The following is a 20,928-nucleotide window of genomic DNA, read 5'->3' on the forward strand; positions in this document are numbered from 1 at the left end:
TCCTTTAGCCTCTGCCTCTCCATCCCTCTGACCATCATCTCTCATTTAGCCTCTGCCTCTCCATCCCTTCTTCCCTCTGACCATCATCTCTCCTTTAGCCTCTGCCTCTCCATCTCTCCATCCCTCTGACCATCATCATCTCTCCTTTAGCCTCTGCCTCTCCATCCCTCCTTCCCTGTGACCATCATCCCTCCTTTAGCCTCTGCCTCTCCATCCCTCTGACCATCATCATCTCTCCTTTAGCCTCTGCCTCTCCATCCCTCCGACCATCATCATCTCTCATTTAGCCTCAGCCTCTCCATCCCTCCGACCATCATCATCTCTCCTTTAGCCTCTGCCTCTCCATCCCTCCTTACCTATGACCATAATCTCTCCTTTAGCCTCTGCCTCTCCATCCCTCCTTCCTTCTGACCATCATCATCTCTCCTTTAGCCTCTGACTCTCCATGCCTCCTTCCCTCTGACCATCATTATCTCTCCTTTAGCCTCTGCCTCTCCATCCCTCTGTCCATCATTATCTCTCCTTTAGCCTCTGCCTCTCTATCCCTCCTTCCCTCTGTCCATCATCATTATCTCTCTTTTAGCCTCTGCCTCTCCAGCCCTCCTTCCCTCTGACCATCATCATCTCTCCTTTAGCCTCTGCCCAAAATCTCTCCTTTAGCCTCTGCCTCTCCATCCCTCCTTCCCTCTGTCCATCATTATCTCTCCTTTAGCATCTGCCTCTCCATCCCTCCTTCCCTCTGTCCATCATTATCGCTCTTTTAGCCTCTAACTCTCCATCACTCCGACCATCATCTCTCCTTTAGACTCTGCCTCTCCATCCGTCTGACCATCATCATCTCTCCTTTAGCCTCTTCCTCTCCATCCCTCCTTCCCTCTGACCATCATCTCTCCTTTAGCCTCTGCTTCTCCATCCCTCCTTACGTCTGACCATCATCATCTCCCCTCTGACCATCATCATCTCTCCTTTAGCCTCTGCCTCTCCAGCCCTCCTTCCCTCTGACCATCATCATCTCTCCTTTAGCCTCTGCCTCTCCATCCCTCTGACCATCATCTCTCATTTAGCCTCTGCCTCTCCATCCCTTCTTCCCTCTGACCATCATCTCTCCTTTAGCCTCTGCCTCTCCATCTCTCCATCCCTCTGACCATCATCATCTCTCCTTTAGCCTCTGCCTCTCCATCCCTCCTTCCCTGTGACCATCATCCCTCCTTTAGCCTCTGCCTCTCCATCCCTCTGACCATCATCATCTCTCCTTTAGCCTCTGCCTCTCCATCCCTCCGACCATCATCATCTCTCATTTAGCCTCAGCCTCTCCATCCCTCCGACCATCATCATCTCTCCTTTAGCCTCTGCCTCTCCATCCCTCCTTACCTATGACCATAATCTCTCCTTTAGCCTCTGCCTCTCCATCCCTCCTTCCTTCTGACCATCATCATCTCTCCTTTAGCCTCTGACTCTCCATGCCTCCTTCCCTCTGACCATCATTATCTCTCCTTTAGCCTCTGCCTCTCCATCCCTCTGTCCATCATTATCTCTCCTTTAGCCTCTGCCTCTCTATCCCTCCTTCCCTCTGTCCATCATCATTATCTCTCTTTTAGCCTCTGCCTCTCCAGCCCTCCTTCCCTCTGACCATCATCATCTCTCCTTTAGCCTCTGCCCAAAATCTCTCCTTTAGCCTCTGCCTCTCCATCCCTCCTTCCCTCTGTCCATCATTATCTCTCCTTTAGCATCTGGCTCTCCATCCCTCCTTCCCTCTGTCCATCATTATCGCTCTTTTAGCCTCTAACTCTCCATCACTCCGACCATCATCTCTCCTTTAGACTCTGCCTCTCCATCCGTCTGACCATCATCATCTCTCCTTTAGCCTCTTCCTCTCCATCCCTCCTTCCCTCTGACCATCATCTCCCCTCTGACCATCATCATCTCTCTTTTAGCCTCTGCCTCTCCAGCCCTCCTTCCCTCTGACCATCATCATCTCTCCTTTAGCCTCTGCCTCTCCATCCCTCTGACCAACATCTCTCCTTTAGCTTCTGCCTCTCCATCCCTCCTTCCCTGTGACCATCATCTATCCTTTAGCCTCTGCCTCTCCATCCCTCCTTCCCTCTGACCATCATCAACTCTCCTTTAGCCTCTGCCTCTACAGCTCTCCTTCCCTCTAACCATCATCATCTCTCCTTTAGCCTCTGCCGCTCCATCCATCATTATCTCTCCTTTAGCCTCTGCCTCTCAATCCCTCTGACCATCAACCCTCCTTTAGCCTCTGCCTCTCCATCCCTCCTTCCCTCTGACCATCATCATCTCTCCTTTAGCCTCTGCCCCTCCATCCCTCTGACCATCATCATCTCTCCATTAGCCTCTGCATCCCTCCTTCCCTCTGACTATCATCTCTCATTTAGCCTCTGCCTCTCCATCCCTCCTTACCTCTGACCATCATCATCTCTGCTTTAGCCTCTGCCTCTCGATCCCTCCTTTAGCCTCTGCCTCTCCATCCCTCCTTCCCTCTGACCATCATCATACCTCCTTTAGCCTCTGCCTCTCCATCCCTTCTTCCCTCTGACCATCATCATCTCTCCTTTAGCCTCTGCCTCTCCAGCTCTCCTTCCCTCTGAACATCATCATACCTCCTTTAGCCTCTGCCTCTCCATCCCTTCTTCCCTCTGACCATCATCATCTCTCCTTTAGCCTCTGCCTCTCCAGCTCTCCTTCCCTCTGAACATCATCATCTCTGCTTTAGCCTCTGCCTCTCCAGCTCTCCTTCCCTCTGAACATCATTATCTCTCCTTTAGCCTCTGCAAGCCTCCTTCCCTCTGAACATCATCATCTCTCATTTAGCCTCAACCTCTCCATCCCTCCGACCATCATCATCTCTCCTTTAGCCTCTGCCTCTCCATACCTCCTTCCCTCTGACCATCATCATCTCTCCTTTAGCCTCTGCCTCTCCATGCCTCCTTCCCTCTGACCATCATCATCAGCTCTTCTTTAGCCACTGCCTCTCCATCCCTCCGACCATCATCATCTCTCCTTTAGCCTCCGCCTCTCCATCATCATCTCTCCTTTAGCCTCTGCCCCTCCTTCCCCCTGACCATCATCATCATCTCTCACTTAGCCTCTGCATCCCTCTGACCATCATCAACAATCCAGTAGCCTCTGCATCCCTCCTTCCCTCTGACCATCATCTCTCCTTTAGCCTCTGCCTCCCCATCCCTCCTTCCCTTTGACCATCATCTCTCCTTTAGCCTCTGCTTCTCCATCCCTCCTTTCCTCTGACCATTATCATCTCTACTTTAGCATCTGCCTCTCCTTCCCTCCATCCCTCTGACCATCATCATCTCTCCCTTAGCCTCTGCCCCTCCATCCCTCTGACCATCATCATCTCTCCTTTAGCCTCTGCATCCCTCCTTCCCTCTGACCATCATCATCTCTCATTTAGCCTCTGCCTCTCCATCCCTCCTTACCTCTGACTATCATCATCTCTGCTTTAGCCTCTGCCTCTCGATCCCTCCTTTAGCCTCTGCCTCTCCATCCCTCCTTCCCTCTGACCATCATCATACCTCCTTTAGCCTCTGCCTCTCCAGCTCTCCTTCCCTCTGAACATCATCATCTCTCCTTTAGCCTCTGCCTCTCCAGCTCTCCTTCCCTCTGAACATCATCTTTCCTTTAGCCTCTGCCTCTCCATGCCTCCTTCGCTCTGACCATCATCATCATCTCTCCTTTAGCCTCTACCTCTCCATCCCTCCGACCATCATTATCTCTCCATCCCTCCTTCCCTCTGTCCATCATTATCTCTCCTTTAGCCTCTGCCTCTCCATCCCTCCTTCCCTCTGTCCATCATTATCGCTCTTTTAGCCAATGCCTCTCCATCCCTCCTTCCCTCTGACCATCATTATCTCTCCTTTAGCCTCTGCCCCTCCTTCCCCCTGACCATCATCATCATCTCTCCTTTAGCCTCTGCCTCTCCATCCCTCCTTCCCTCTGACCATCATCTCCCCTCTGACCATCATCATCTCTCTTTTAGCCTCTGCCTCACCAGCCCTCCTTCCCTCTGACCATCATCATCTCTCCTTTAGCCTCTGCCCCTCCATCCCTTCTTCCCTCTGACCATCATCATCTCTCCTTTAGCCTCTGCCTCTCCATCCCTCCTTCCCTCTGACCATCATCATCTCTCCTTTAGCCTCTGCCCCTCCTTCCCCCTGACCATCATCATCATCTCTCCTTTAGCCTCTGCATCCCTCTGACCATCATCAACAATCCAGTAGCCTCTGCATCCCTCCTTCCCTCTGACCATTATCTCTCCTTTAGCCTCTGCCTCCCCATCCCTCCTTCCCTTTGACCATCATCTCTCCTTTAGCCTCTGCTTCTCCATCCCTCCTTCCCTTTGACCATCATCTCTCCTTTAGCCTCTGCTTCTCCATCCCTCCTTTCCTCTGACCATTATCATCTCTACTTTAGCATCTGCCTCTCCTTCCCTCCATCCCTCTGACCATCATCATCTCTCCCTTAGCCTCTGCCTCTCCATCCCTCTGACCATCATCATCTCTCCTTTAGCTTCTGCCTCTCCATCCCTCCTTCCCTCTGACCATCATCTCCCCTCTGACCATCATCATCTCTCTTTTAGCCTCTGCCTCTCTAGCCCTCCTTCCCTCTGACCATCATCATCCCTCCTTTAGCCTCTGCCTCTCCATCCCTCCTTCCCTCTGACCATCATCATCTCTCCTTTAGCCTCTGCCCCTCCATCCCTGACCATCATCTCTCCTTTAGCCTCTGCATCCCTCCTTCCCTCTGACTATCATCTCTCCTTTAGCCTCTGCCTCTCCATCCCTCCTTACCTCTGACCATCATCATCTCTGCTTTAGCCTCTGCCTCTCCATCCCTCCTTACCTCTGACCATCATCATCTCTGCTTTAGCCTCTGCCTCTCCATCCCTCCTTACCTCTGACCATCATCATCTCTGCTTTAGCCTCTGCCTCTCGATCCCTCCTTTAGCCAATGCCTCTCCATCCCTACTTCCCTCTGACCATCATCATACCTCCTTTAGCCTCTGCCTCTCCATCCCTTCTTCCCTCTGACCATCATCATCTCTCCTTTAGCCTCTGCCTCTCCATCCCTCCTTCCCTCTGACCATCATCTCTCCTTTAGCCTCTGCCCCTCCATCCCTGACCATCATCCCTCCTTACCTCTGACCATCATCATCATCATCTCTGCTTTAGCCTCTGCCTCTTGATCCCTCTGACCCTCATCCCTCCTTTAGCCTCTGCCTCTCCTTCCCTCTGACCATCATCATACCTCCTTTAGCCTCTGCCTCTCCATCCCTTCTTCCCTCTGACCATCATCATCTCTCCTTTAGCCTCTGCCTCTCCAGCTCTCCTTCCCTCTGACCATCATCATCTCTCCTTTAGCCTCTGCCTCTCCATGCCTCCTTCCCTCTGAACATCATCATCTCTCCTTTAGCCTCTACCTCTCCATCCTTCCGACCATCATCATCTCTCCTTTAGCCTCTGCCTCTCCATACCTCCTTCCCTCTGACCATCATCATCTCTCCTTTAGCCTCTGCCTCTCCATGCCTCCTTCCCTCTGACCATCATCATCATCTCTCCTTTAGCCACTGCCTCTCCATGCCTCCGACCATCATCATCTCTCCTTTAGCCTCCGCCTCTCCATCATCATCTCTCCTTTAGCCTCTGCCCCTCCTTCCCCCTGACCATCATCATCTCTCCTTTAGCCTCTGCATCCCTCTGACCATCATCAACAATCCTGTAGCCTCTGCATCCCTCCTTCCCTCTGACCATCATCTCTCCTTTAGCCTCTGCCTCTCCATCCCTCCTTCCCTATCTCTTCTTTAGCCTCTGCCTCTCCATCCCACCTTCCCTCTGACCATCATCATCTCTCCTTCCCTCTGACCACCATCATCTCTCCTTTAACCTTTGCCTCTCCATCCCTCTGACCATCAACAATCCTTTAGCCTCTCCATCCCTCCTTCCCTCTGACCACCATCATCTCTCCTTTAGCCTCTGCCCCTCCGTCCCCCTGACAATCATCATCTCTCCCTTAGCCTCTGCCTCTCCATCCCTCTGACCATCATCATCTCTCCTTTAGCCTCTGCCTCTCCATCCCTCCTTCCCTCTGACCATCATCTCCCCTCTGACCATCATCTCTCTTTTAGCCTCTGCCTCTCCATCCCTCCTTCCCTCTGACCATCATCATCTCTCCTTTAGCATCTGCCTCTCCTTCCCTCCATCCCTCTGACCATCATCATCTCTCCCTTAGCCTCTGCCTCTCCATCCCTCTGACCAACATCTCTCCATTAGCTTCTGCTCTCCATCCCTCCTTCCCTGTGACCATCATCTCTCCTTTAGCCTCTGACTCTCCATCCCTCCTTCCCTCTGACCATCATCAACTCTCCTTTAGCCTCTGCCTCTACAGCTCTCCTTCCCTCTAACCATTATCATCTCTCCTTTAGCCTCTGCCTCTCCATCCCTCTGACCATCATCATCCCTCCTTTAGCCTCTGCCTCTCCATCCCTCCTTCCCTCTGACCATCATCATCTCTCCTTTAGCCTCTGCCCCTCCATCCCTGACCATCATCTCTCCTTTAGCCTCTGCATCCCTCCTTCCCTCTGACTATCATCTCTCCTTTAGCCTCTGCCTCTCCATCCCTCCTTACCTCTGACCATCATCATCTCTGCTTTAGCCTCTGCCTCTCCATCCCTCCTTACCTCTGACCATCATCATCTCTGCTTTAGCCTCTGCCTCTCCATCCCTCCTTACCTCTGACCATCATCATCTCTGCTTTAGCCTCTGCCTCTCGATCCCTCCTTTAGCCAATGCCTCTCCATCCCTACTTCCCTCTGACCATCATCATACCTCCTTTAGCCTCTGCCTCTCCATCCCTTCTTCCCTCTGACCATCATCATCTCTCCTTTAGCCTCTGCCTCTCCAGCTCTCCTTCCCTCTGAACATCATCATCTCTCCTTTAGCCTCTGCCTCTCCAGCTCTCCTTCCCTCTGAACATCATCATCTCTCCTTTAGCCTCTGCCTCTCCATGCCTCCTTCGCTCTGACCATCATCATCATCTCTCCTTTAGCCTCTACCTCTCCATCCCTCCGACCATCATTATCTCTCCTTTAGCCTCTGCCTCTCCATCCCTCCTTCCCTCTGACCATCATTATCTCTCCTTTAGCCTCTGCCTCTCCATCCCTCCTTCCCTCTGTCCATCATTATCTCTCCTTTAGCCTCTGCCTCTCCATCCCTCCTTCCCTCTGTCCATCATTATCGCTCTATTAGCCTCTAACTCTCCATCCCTCCGACCATCATCTCTCCTTTAGCCTCTGCCTCTCCATCCCTCCTTCCCTTTGACCATCATCTCTCCTTTAGCCTCTGCTTCTCCATCCCTCCTTTCCTCTGACCATTATCATCTCTACTTTAGCATCTGCCTCTCCATCCCTCTGACCATCATCATCTCTCCCTTAGCCTCTGCCTCTCCATCCCTCCTTCCCTCTGACCATCATCTCCCCTCTGACCATCATCATCTCTCTTTTAGCCTCTGCCTCTCCAGCTCTCCTTCCCTATGACCATCATCATCTCTCCTTTAGCCTCTGCCTCTCCATCCCTTCTTCCCACTGACCATCATCATCTCTCCTTTAGCCTCTGCCTCTCCATCCCTCCTTCCCTCTGACCATCATCATCTCTCCTTTAGCCTCTGCCCCTCCTTCCCCCTGACCATCATCATCATCTCTCACTTAGCCTCTGCATCCCTCTGACCATCATCAACAATCCTGTAGCCTCTGCATCCCTCCTTCCCTCTGACCATCATCTCTCCTTTAGCCTCTGCCTCTCCATCCCTCCTTCCCTTTGACCATCATCTCTCGTTTTGCCTCTGCTTCTCCATCCCTCCTTTCCTCTGACCATTATCATATCTACTTTAGCATCTGCCTCTCCTTCCCTCCATCCCTCTGACCATCATCATCTCTCCCTTAGCCTCTGCCTCTCCATCCCTCTGACAATCATCTCCCCTCTGACCATCATCATCTCTCTTTTAGCCTCTGCCTCTCCAGCCCTCCTTCCCTCTGACCATCATCATCCCTCCTTTAGCCTCTGCCTCTCCATCCCTCCTTCCCTCTGACCATCATCATCTCTCCTTTAGCCTCTGCCCCTCCATCCCTGACCATCATCATCTCTCCTTTAGCCTCTGCATCCCTCCTTCCCTCTGACTATCATCTCTCCTTTAGCCTCTGCCTCTCCATCCCTCCTTACCTCTGACCATCATCATCTCTGCTTTAGCCTCTGCCTCTCGATCCCTCTGACCCTCATCCCTCCTTTAGCCTCTGCCTCTCCATCCCTCCTTCCCTCTGACCATCATCATACCTCCTTTAGCCTCTGCCTCTCCATCCCTTCTTCCCTCTGACCATCATCATCTCTCCTTTAGCCTCTGCCTCTCCAGCTCTCCTTCCGTCTGATCATCATCTCTCCTTTAGCCTCTGCCTCTCCAGCTCTCCTTCCCTCTGAACATCATCATCTCTCCTTTAGCCTCTGCCTCTCCATGCCTCCTTCCCTCTGAACATCATCATCTCTCCTTTAGCCTCTACCTCTCCATCCCTCCGACCATCATCATCTTTCCTTTAGCCTCTGCCTCTCCATACCTCCTTCCCTCTGACCATCATCATCTCTCCTTTAGCCTCTGCCTCTCCATGCCTCCTTCCCTCTGACCATCATCATCATCTCTCCTTTAGCCACTGCCTCTCCATCCCTCCGACCATCATCATCTCTCCTTTAGCCTCCGCCTCTCCATCCCTCTGACCATCATCATCTCTCCTTTAGCCTCTGCCCCTCCTTCCCCCTGACCATCATCATCATCTCTCCTTTAGCCTCTGCATCCCTCTGACCATCATCAACAATCCTGTAGCCTCTGCATCCCTCCTTCCCTCTGACCATCATCTCTCCTTTAGCCTCTGCCTCTCCATCCCTCCTTCCCTATCTCTTCTTTAGCCTCTGCCTCTCCATCCCACCTTCCCTCTGACCACCATCATCTCTCCTTCCCTCTGACCACCATCATCTCTCCTTTAGCCTATGCCCCTCCTTCCCCCTGACCATCAACAATCTTTTAGCCTCTGCATCACTCCTTCCCTCTGACCATCATCATCTCTCCTTTAGCCTCTGCCTCTCCATCCCTCCTTCCCTCTGACCACCATCATCTCTCCTTTAGCCTCTGCCCCTCCGTCCCCCTGACAATCATCATCATCTCTCCCTTAGCCTCTGCCTCTCCATCCCTCTGACCATCATCATCTCTCCTTTAGCCTCTGCCTCTCCATCCCTCCTTCCCTCTGACCATCATCTCTCTGTTAGCCTGTATCTCTCCATCCCTATCTCTCCTTTAGCCTCTGCCTCTCCATCCCTCCTTCCCTCCCACCGTCCCTCACCTCCTCTTTCTCCCATGGTTCCTCTTATTAAGAAAACCTTTTTTGCAACAGGCTCTGCCTTTTTCTACCCCTCTCTGGACTCTCTCCTTTCTATTATAGCCACCAGTTCCTGTCATGACCAAGCTTTCTCCCTCTACAATACTTTCTTCTCCCCCCTTGACGCCATTGCCTCAGCTGTAACCTAATCTCTGGTGGTCTGCACCTCAACCCTGGTATTCTAAGTTCACAGAGTACATTTAAAAAATGTTCCTACATTGATTAACAGTACTGGAGGAAAGGGCACTGTCATGCTGATTTCCTCAATTTCAAATTCATACTCTCCTACAGCTCTGCCCAAAACCACACTTAGCAGTCACTGTCCACTCATCCTTCATGCATGCCCTTGTCTCCCTGCTTGATCCCGACTCTACTATCCTATGTCTTTTCTTCCATTTGCCTCCAAGCTCCCAGAGATGGTTATCTATCTCCTCCCACTCACATCTTCACCCTTGTCAATCTGGTTTCTGTCTCCTCTCCACAGAATCTGCCCTTACCTAGGTCACCAATGAAGCCCTCAAAACCGAACCCAATAGTCACTTATTCTCTTACATGTCTCTGTTGCTTCTGACAATGTTGATCAGCCCTTCCTCCTTCAAACCCAACATTCCATCGCACTCCATGAATCTTCTCTTTGCTCACTTCTTTATTCACTAACCATATGAATCTATAAACCCTCCTCCTGTACCTGTCAGTGTTCCCCAAGGGTTCCTCCTTGCCCCCTCCTCTACACCTTCTCTCTTGGAAACCTCATAAACTACATCTCTCGAATACTACTTCTACATGGATGACACTCTGATATACTTCCATGACCTCTCCCCCTCCATACTCTTTCGTGTCTCTGCCATATCATCTTGTATGTCTCTAAGCTATCTAAAATTGAAACACTAAACTCATAGCTTTCCCCCCTTTCAGGGCTCCATCCTCTCCCCACTATCTATTGATGAAATCTGCCTCCCTGCCGTCCACCAAGTCTGCTAACTGGGTGTCATCTGTGAGTCCTCTCTTTCTCCCCTCTCTCACTCCTGCTATTATCCACCTCTCTAACATCTCTCACCCTCCATGCCATTATCCACCTCTCTAACCCTCCATGCTATTATCCACCTCTCTAACATCTCTCACCCTCCATGCCAATATCCACCTCTCTAACCTTCCATGCCATTATCCACCTCTCTAACACCTCTCACCCTCCATGCCATTATCCACCTAACACTTCTCACCCTCCATGCCATTATCCACCTCTCTAACATCTCTCACCCTCCATGCCATTTTCCACCTCTCTAACCTTCCATGCCATTATCCACCTCTCTAACACCTCACACCCTCCATGCCATTATCCACCTAACACCTCTCACCCTCCATGCCATTATCCACCTCTCTGACATCTCTAACCCTCCATGCCATTATCCACCTCTCTAACACCTCACACCCTCCAAGCCATTATCCACCTAACACCTCACACCCTCCTTGCCAATATCTACCTCTCTAACATCTAATACCTATGTATAATACATATATCTCCATAAATTAGTTCACTTAGGGGTATAAAACACACTTTGTGCACTAAGAGTCCAAAGAGCTGAGTGGCTTTATAATGTGTTAGAAGTGCAGTGTTGGCCTGGAGCATGAAGGGCCCACAAGGGGAAATGCAGTGGTAGGGGCCCACAGGGGGAAATGCAGTGATAGGGGCCCACAGGGGGAAATGCAGAAAATATAATGTAACATATGTCTAATGTATAATGCAAGTGCACAGTCTGTAGCCTGATCTCTAGAGGAGGGGGTGGGCCCCCCGCCCGCGGGTTTCCCCCATGCCTCTGTGGGCCAGTCCGACCCTGTAGAAGTGTCTCTGGATATAAAGTTCCTGTATATGAACATAAAAGATGGTTAGTTAGGTAAATGGTGGGATACCCATGATTAGGACCTTGGTGAAGCTGGATATACCAATATTCCAATGTTGTAGCAGTAAAAGAGTAGTCACAGCCACATACTGTAAGTATATACATTGCGTTTCCCTGTACCAGGCAGCCTCCGATGAAGCTGTGGTGGCGGCTGTGACTACTCTTTTACTGCTGGATCACTGGTATATCCTCAGAGACCACCCCCCACACAGGAGCCGGACCTGCACACAGCTGCAGGGACTACTCTTTTACTGCTGGATCACTGGTATATCCTCAGAGACCACCCCCCACACAGGAGCCGAACCTGCACACAGCTGCAGGGACTACTCCTTTACTGCTGGATCACTGGTATATCCTCAGAGACCACCCCCCACGCGGGAGCCGGGACTGCACACAGCTGCAAGGACTACTCTTTTACTGCTGGATCACTGGTATATCCTCAGAGACCACCCCCCACACAGGAGCCAGGACTGCACACAGCTGCAGGGACTACTCTTTACTGCTGAATCACTGGTATATCCTCAGAGACCACCCCCCACACAGGAGCCGGGACTGCACACAGCTGCAGGGACTACTCTTTACTGCTGGATCACTGGTATATCCTCAGAGACCACCCCCCACACAGGAGCCAGGACTGCACACAGCTGCAGGGACTACTCTTTACTGCTGAATCACTGGTATATCCTCAGAGACCACCCCCCACACAGGAGCCGGGACTGCACACAGCTGCAGGGACTACTCTTTACTGCTGGATCACTGGTATATCCTCAGAGACCACCCCCCACACAGGAGCCGGGACTGCACACAGCTGCAGGGACTACTCTTTACTGCTGGATCACTGGTATATCCTCAGAGACCACCCCCCCCACAGGAGCCGGGACTGCACACAGCTGCAGGGACTACTCTTTTACTGCTGGATCACTGGTATATCCTCAGAGACCACCCCCCACACAGGAGCCGAACCTGCACACAGCTGCAGGGACTACTCCTTTACTGCTGGATCACTGGTATATCCTCAGAGACCACCCCCCACGCGGGAGCCGGGACTGCACACAGCTGCAAGGACTACTCTTTTACTGCTGGATCACTGGTATATCCTCAGAGACCACCCCCCACACAGGAGCCGGACCTGCACACAGCTGCAGGGACTACTCCTTTACTGCTGGATCACTGGTATATCCTCAGAGACCACCCCCCACGCGGGAGCCGGGACTGCACACAGCTGCAGGGACTACTCTTTACTGCTGGATCACTGGTATATCCTCAGAGACCACCCCCCACACAGGAGCCGGGACTGCACACAGCTGCAGGGACTACTCTTTACTGCTGGATCACTGGTATATCCTCAGAGACCACCCCCCACACAGGAGCCGGGACTGCACACAGCTGCAGGGACTACTCTTTACTGCTGGATCACTGGTATATCCTCAGAGACCACCCCCCACACAGGAGCCGGACCTGCACACAGCTGCAGGGACTACTCTTTACTGCTGGATCACTGGTATATCCTCAGAGACCACCCCCCCCACACAGGAGCTGGACTGCACACAGCTGCAGGGACTACTTTTTTACTGCTGGATCACTGGTATATCCTCAGAGACCACCCCCCCCACACAGGAGACGGGACTGCACACAGCTGCAAGGACTACTCCTTTACTGCTGGATCACTGGTATATCCTCAGAGACCCCCCCCCACACAGGAGCTGGACTGCACACAGCTGCAGGGACTACTTTTTTACTGCTGGATCACTGGTATATCCTCAGAGACCACCCCCCACACAGGAGCCGGGACTGCACACAGCTGCAGGGACTACTCTTTACTGCTGGATCACTGGTATATCCTCAGAGACCACCCCCCACACAGGAGCCGGGACTGCACACAGCTGCACGGAAGCTTTTATGTATCTGACAATTCACCTTTTCCTTTTTTTATTTTTATTATATTTGTATTGACTCCAAAGCATATCAGTTTTCACAGTGTATTACAGAGCACAATGCACTAATCAACATATAATTATTATACAACAGATCCCATAGGACATGAGCCTTTTCCAACTCTATAGACTGTATAACAGGAACTGGTAACAAACATTTTTTGTTCATATAGAGGAACTCTGGCCCTCATTCAGAGCCGTTCGCTATTTGCGGTCGTTCGTTCAAAGACAAGGGGTGGCTATTCAAATGATCCGTTCGCAAATTGCAGTCTGTTCACACCTCTAAGTCTGAACGAGCGAGCAAAACATACGCTCGTTTATTTGTTAAAAACGCCCCCTGGCCGCACGCACCATACGTCATGTCCGCTATTTATTAGATTAATCGAGTACATCGACCCGTATGAACTGCTCGCTATTCTTGTGGTTGGTGTTTGCTACCACAAATTTGCGAGCAGTTCTGGCTATAAAATAACCCAGTGACGTGGTCAATGACGCTGCTGTATTAATTATGCACACCCATAATACGCCCGTTTTGACCTTTAAGCACGCCTGCGTTCGGATCTCCACTCCCCATTTTCAAGCACCTTCCCCTGTTACCACCCACATACGCCTCATTCTGTCACTCAAAATAGCAGGCACTCGCTATATAGCGTACAAACGATTTTTGGCCGCACTGACTGGTTCGCGCATGCGTACTAAAAACCGTACGCATGCGCAGATGTGCAAACATCGCTCGGAACGAGCGTACTGCCGCTAACGAGCGGCTCTGAATGAGGGCCTCTATTTCCAGACACTTCTAACACTCATTATAAAGCCTCTCAGCTCTTTGGAAGTGTATCTCTCCAAATTTATGGAGATAAGTGAATTATACATGGGTAAATATTTTTCATTGTTATATATTCTCACGCAAGTTATCTTTAGCATTTTTCTTAGGTAGTGTATGCACATTGTATTGCGCTGTTATTGTTTCTTATTCTTATACACAATTTAGTTTTCTTCTTGCAACACATGTGACTATAATGTATCTAACAGCAACAGTCTGTGCATACACAATTTAACAAATATTGTTTTGTAATTGAGTAATTTTTTCTTAAGTTTATAAAATACAAACATACAGAAAACAATGAAAGAGAAAAAAAAAATAAAGATACACACAATCAATATTAACAACTCAAATAAATGGTATGGACCCACAGACATCTGCATTAGTAAACCCAGATCTTATACAAAACTATCAAATTTCCCACAACCAATAATGTAAAACAGCAAATACAATATACAAATTCCAATAAAGAAAACAAACCAAAAAGATATATTATTATATATATATATATATATATATATATATATATATATATATATATATATATATATATATATATAAACCACCATATATTATAATTGTGCATTATTGAATTTTTTTTAACAAATATTTATTAGTATATTTATCTGTCATTTTTATATCCATTTTAATCTATTTGGTACAATTTTTAATTCTGTAGTTTATGATATGTCAAATTATACTGTTCCTATCTATATTCCTTGTATGGAGATAAAGAAACTTTGTGACACCTGCAATATAAAGGATTTAGCCACTTGTAATGTTTTTATTTCTAGTTCTGTTTTTCTTTGCTTTGTGCTTCTGACTAGTTTTGTTTCTGCTCTATTGTTGCCCTGGAACCTTGAGGTAGATTTAATAAGCCTTGGATGGAGATAAAGTGAACGGACATAAAGTACCAGCCATTCAACTACTAACTGCCATGTCACAGTGTTTACAAAATGACAGTGAGGAGCTGGTTGGTACATTATCTCCATCCAAGGCTTACTAAATAGACCCCCTTGCTCTTCTTGGTTTGATAGAATTACAGCTGGATAAAATCAAAGAGCCTAATAGAAGACACAAATCACAGACTATACATCACTGAGCTCTAATCTATAGCACAAGGTCTCACCTATAGCACAAGGTCTCACCTATAGCACAAGGTCTCACCTATAGCACAAGGTCTCACCTATAGCACAAGGTCTCACCTATAGCACAAGGTCTCACCTATAGCACAAGATCTCATGTGTCCTTGTGTTTCATACGCTTTGGCAGAACGGTAGAACATAAAAGGCGACCACACCAAATAGGTGCCTGTGCTGCACCTTGCTTATACTGCACTCTTATATCAGGGACAGAAATCTTTTAATCATCTTAATGATCTTATATAACGCAGACGGACACTCACATTAAAGCCAAACTTCTCTTCTGCATCCAGTGGCATGATGGTCACCTGGTCCATCCCTGCCAGAAGGTCATGATGATATTCCTGAATAAAACGAAGCTCCGCTGCTTCCATTAGAACTTCTACTTCAGGCATGGATGCTACTGAAGAGTCCACCTCACTGAAGCACTCTGTGTCCCCCGAGGACAGCCCTGGGGAAGCAAGCTCTGATAAATATCCCGTGTACATTTCTTCATTTACAAGTTTAGGTTTCACTACTTGTGGGTCCTTCAGCTCTTTATATGTATCAGCTATCTCTGACCCAGTCTGAAGTCCACTCTGATATCCCCCAAGGTGCTCACTCATGTCAGCCTGAACCCTCTCTTGGAAGTCCTCCTGTTTTCCCTTCTGAAGTTCAAACTCATTTCCATGCTGGATCCTCATTTTCTCCTCAGGATTTATGCAACTCTGCTCTTCATTCCTGTACGCTGGGCCCCTCTGCAAATCACCACTGCTCTCCTCAGTGTTCCTAACGCCAGCAGCCTCTCTGTCCTCTTCTTCTGCTGGTCCACTCTCTTCTCTGTTTGTGAATCCCAGGAGATCAGGGTAGAATGGAGACACAACTAACTCACATTTCTCCAGACAATGAGACCTGCTGACAACTTTTGCAGCCACTGAAATTATAGAGACAGCAAAGCCTTAGAGAAGCTGGTTAAAGAATATAGTTATCATAGGCGCTAAGCAGGATACGTACAGTGCATCCAGAAAGTATTCACAGCGCTTCACTTTTTCCACATTTTGTTATGTTACAGCCTTATTCCAAAATGGAATAAATTCATTTTTGTCCTTTGTTACATACTGATTACAGAATCAGTATGTAACAATCCCGACAGCGGCAGCTCGGCAGGGGTGCATATCCCGATCATCTATTTTTTTAAGCATTGCTAATCCTACTCCCCCCCCCCCCACCCTAACGCTCAGCCTCCTTTAGGGGTGCCTAACCCTAACCTTCCCTTCCCCTAGCCTTGACCTAAGACTCCCGGGAAGGGGGTGCCTAACACTAAGTCCCCCCAGGAGCCCTAAAACCTAACCCCCCCAGCAGCTGGCCGCGCCGGCTTACCTTCGTTCGGTATGCCAGGCGTCGGGGTCCCGGCGTAGGTCTAATAACATGCGTCGGGATTTGATGCCTGTCATTAGTACCTTGCCTGGATTAGACAGTCGGGAAGCCGGCAGTCGGCATTTAGCCCGTCGGTTTCCTGACTGCATCCCCATGGTTACATGGGGCAACGTGGGAGAAATTTCAGAATCTACTGTACATCTCGCTGGTAGACAAAACACGGCACATGCTGACCCTCTTGCATTGGCAAAAACAAATAAACTTTGAATTTAATGAAGCAGAAAGTTCTGTTACCAGTGAAATGGTGCTTTAATGGGACCGGTATGAATCCCTACGCTGGAAGGTAAGTATTTTTTATATTTACTAACCTAACTCCCCCCCCTAAACTAACCCTCACTTAGGGGTGTCTAACCCTAACGCCTGCCCCCCCCACCCCCCCAAGTGCCTAACCATAACACCCACTGTAAGTGCCTAAACCTAACCCCCCCTTCCCCTAAACCCCCTAACCTAAATGCGGCTGTCCACGGGGCTTACTTACGATCAGTATGCCGGGCGTCAGGCTCCCGCGTAAGTAAAATGACAGACGTCGGGATTTCGACTCCTATCATTAGACACCTGCCGGAAATAGACAGTCGGGAAGCCCGGCGGTCGGCAATTCGACCGTCGGCTTCCTGACTGCAACTTGTTTTAATCATGTTAGCAAATATATAGGGTGAAAGAAACAAAAATATTCTGCATAACACGTTGACATAAATATCATCAACTGTATTCCATGGGATCTGATGCAGACGGAGTTTGTTACCTCCTTATATTCCCACTACCCCATGTATCTGCATTACTGGGCTAAACATTACACCAGAAATAAAGCATTTATATATAGGACCATCATGCCTATCCCTTGGCTTAATGATGGTGCAGGTGGCACAGAGCAGAGTCACAGGAGATGCAGTTACAGAAGTCTAAGTGTTTGCTGATGTGTAGATTACACACACTGTATTGTCATCAACAACAAAACAACACGTTAATTGTCAACGAAATGATTGAAGCCGGTGACCAGTGACGGAGTTGTAATTCCTGTGATTGTATTAGACGTTCTGTATATATATAGCATTACACCCCTAATACAGCTAGCCTGACAAGAACTCACCCTCCCAGTCACAAAAAGACACGACAGCAGCAGAATTATTCCTTAGCATGGTGAGCGAATGCACTGCGCCCCCTCCACTCCGTCTGCTCTCAAAATACATCTCCAGGAGCTCAGAGGAGACACGACTGGTCACATTCTCCACCAGAACCTCGGCACAGGCCCTCACACGCTGCACAGATAGAGACGCCTGGTGTAATCTCCGGGCTTTAACACACTCTGCCAAATGCTCAAATTCTGGATGTGAAAAATAAAATTATATGGATGAGGGTCATTACCATGTGCGATTGTGTCACTAGTCATTGACTAATCACCACTCACCTTCATCACTTAGTGGCTCTGGGAAGGAAATCAGCACTGTGCATCGGTCCACAGATCGTCTTGTGGTGAATTCCTCTCGGCCACTTACATTCTCCACATACAATTCCAGCAAAGAGTCTTCTGTGTCCGGATGTAGACAACACAGAGCTACTTTGCCGGGATCCCATGGTGGTGGACGTCTCACATGTATTTTTACATTGTTCACTAAATGTTCCTCCTTGGACAACACATTCTCTGCATCTGAGGAGTAGGCAACATATGTTACATACACCATCTTCTAGTCCACAGACATAAAACACTACATCCCCAACATGTCCTGACCGCTGTACATGACCATAATACACATCTATTACACTGTATACAGACATAGGACACTACACCCCCAACATGTCCTGACCACTGTACATGATCATATTACACATCTATTACACCGTATACAGACATAGGGCACTACACCCCCAACATGTCCTGACCGCTGTACATGACCATAATACACATCTATTACACTGTATACAGACATAGGACACTACATCCCCAACATGTCCTGACCGCTGTACATGATCATAATACACATCTATTACACCGTATACAGACATAGGACACTACACCCCCAACATGTCCTGACCGCTGTACATGATCATAATACACATCTATTACACTGTATACAGACATAGGACACTACACCCCCAACATGTCCTAACCGCTGTACATGATCATAATACACATCTATTACACTGTATACAGACATAGGACACTACACCCCCAACATGTCCTGACTGCTGTACATGACCATAATACATCTATTACACTGTATACAGACATAGGACACTACACTCCCAACATGTCCTGACCGCTGTACATGACCATAATACACATCTATTACACCGTATACAGACATAGGGCACTACACCCCCAACATGTCCTGACTGCTGTACATGACCATAATACACATCTATTACACCGTATACAGACATAGGGCACTACACCCCCAACATGATCTGACCGCTGTACATGATCATAATACACATCTATTACACTATATACAGATATAGGACACTACACCCCCAACTAAAGTCCCGTTGTGTTTTAATATTTTATTATTTTAATGAATGTGCTTTATTCATAGATCCTTGTGTATCCCACCTTAGTAATATATAATTCCAAGATGGAGAGGGAGATGTCAAGTAATTATATTTAATTATCTAGTATGCATCGTACAAGTTAGAAGTGCTTAAGTTATCCTAGTAACATAAGTTAACCAAAGAATGATACACGGGCTGTCTATATCAGTCTCAAGTTTAAAGATTCAGCCTAATTTGTCTAGTGTATCCTTTTATTGGTCTTTACCCTTAACAAAATGAGGGGGAAATATTATATATAGTGAGGGGATAGGAGATTTGGGGCTTACATATAAAATGCTTTTATAGTATCAGCGCTCAATGTCATTCTTATCTCACATTTAACTACTTGCTATGTGCAGTTGTACCTCTGTACAGCAGTACGGTATATTAGATTGGTTATTATCGTATAGATGTTATGCCAGCACTATGTGGTATATGGTTTTAATGACAATATAGTTACAGCATTTTGTGTTTGTGTTTCAGCTGCACAATTAATCAAAGTGGAGTAAGGAACATTATCCTCCTCCACGAGGTGGGTACACATATATTCCTCTCACATTTAAATGTCAGGAACCAGGTTCCCCTGACATTATGATTATAGCATTTTATTGTTGATTATGTCAGTGTATTAATTTCTTCCTCACAGTCAAATTGTTATCTGGCTCAGCACGTGGAACTCCTCATTAGTTCACTCCGTGCAGTTTTAACCCCGTCTCTTATTATCACCGTAAACCAGTAGAGCGTGCCTTTGAGCACATTCCATATATGTGAAGGACTTTTTTATACATACATTCCAACACTTATATTGTCATTAGTCCTTAACATATCATACACATTGGAGGATATACGATTGCTACATATTATTAAATGAAATGAGTAACACACGCCAGAGACTGATGCCGACGCGCGTTTCGCTGGTAATAGCTTTTTCAAGGCTAACCAGATTGCCCTGTTCAGTGATCTGATATACGCTGCGTTATTCAATTAACATCAGTTCCATTGGTCAGGTGTTTATTCTGACCAGTCGAGTTTGTTCCTTCATACTAGTCTTCTTCTCCACTCCTCTTGTCATCATAGGTCTGATAGAATTCAAATTGACCTATTATATCAGCTCTATTTATTCACTATACAATTAAGTATTGTAAATGTGTGATGTAAAGATCATTTAATTACATTAAATTATTTTATATCTACTGTACATTTGTTGGAATTTATCCAAACATTCAAATTCTTTTAGTTTTTCTTCCAAGAGGTTAATCTCTTTAGCTGTTCGGGTCAGGGTAATTTCATCATGTTTTATTAATATTTTGATAAGTTCTTTGGAACATTGTGTTTATTTATTTTCCCATTCTTTTTTAAGGTCATCACTAGCCAGTTCAAAAAATGGAAACCATTTGGCCTCTTGGAATCATATCATAATTTTCAGAGGTTGTCCTATTCCACCAGGTCTTACTCTGTTTCTTCAGTAATTGTTTAAGTATAAATAAATTCTCTGACCAGTTTTTATTTGTTTGATCACTTCTATCTAGATTGGTTCCAAATAATGTATCCATATACCATAACTAAACATAAATACCTATGATACTCTTTGAATATTTCTAGAGAAGGGAATATCCATTAATTAAGATACTGAGGTGTTACCTAATCTAATCCTCCTCTCCCTGAAAAGTGACTCATATTACGTTACTCATACTCCTTATAAATACTTTTATATTTATTTCTTGGTATTTGGTATATATTA

The 20,928-nt window shown here is 47.7% G+C and overlaps 1 protein-coding gene across 2 annotated transcripts in view; it reads right to left on the minus strand.

The window, feature by feature from the left end:
* Positions 1-20,928, minus strand: part of PARP10 (poly(ADP-ribose) polymerase family member 10) — a 71,427-nt gene that overhangs the window by 38,910 nt on the left and 11,589 nt on the right. Inside the window, exons 2-5 of one of the 2 annotated variants that reach the window (XM_088461567.1) lie at positions 18,067-18,306; positions 17,749-17,982; positions 15,847-16,158; positions 15,509-15,696 (exon numbers count right to left, since the gene is read on the minus strand). In XM_088461567.1, the coding sequence (XP_088317693.1) occupies positions 15,509-15,696; positions 15,847-16,158; positions 17,749-17,982; positions 18,067-18,306 (974 nt within the window). Of the gene's footprint in view, positions 1-15,508; positions 16,159-17,748; positions 17,983-18,066; positions 18,307-20,928 lie in introns of both variants that reach the window. The other variant, XM_088461566.1, reaches the window with a different exon arrangement.

The sequence above is a fragment of the Taudactylus pleione genome, unplaced genomic scaffold (assembly GCF_031769625.1).
Source record: "Taudactylus pleione unplaced genomic scaffold, aTauple2 ptg001069l, whole genome shotgun sequence".
NCBI lineage: Eukaryota > Metazoa > Chordata > Amphibia > Anura > Myobatrachidae > Taudactylus > Taudactylus pleione.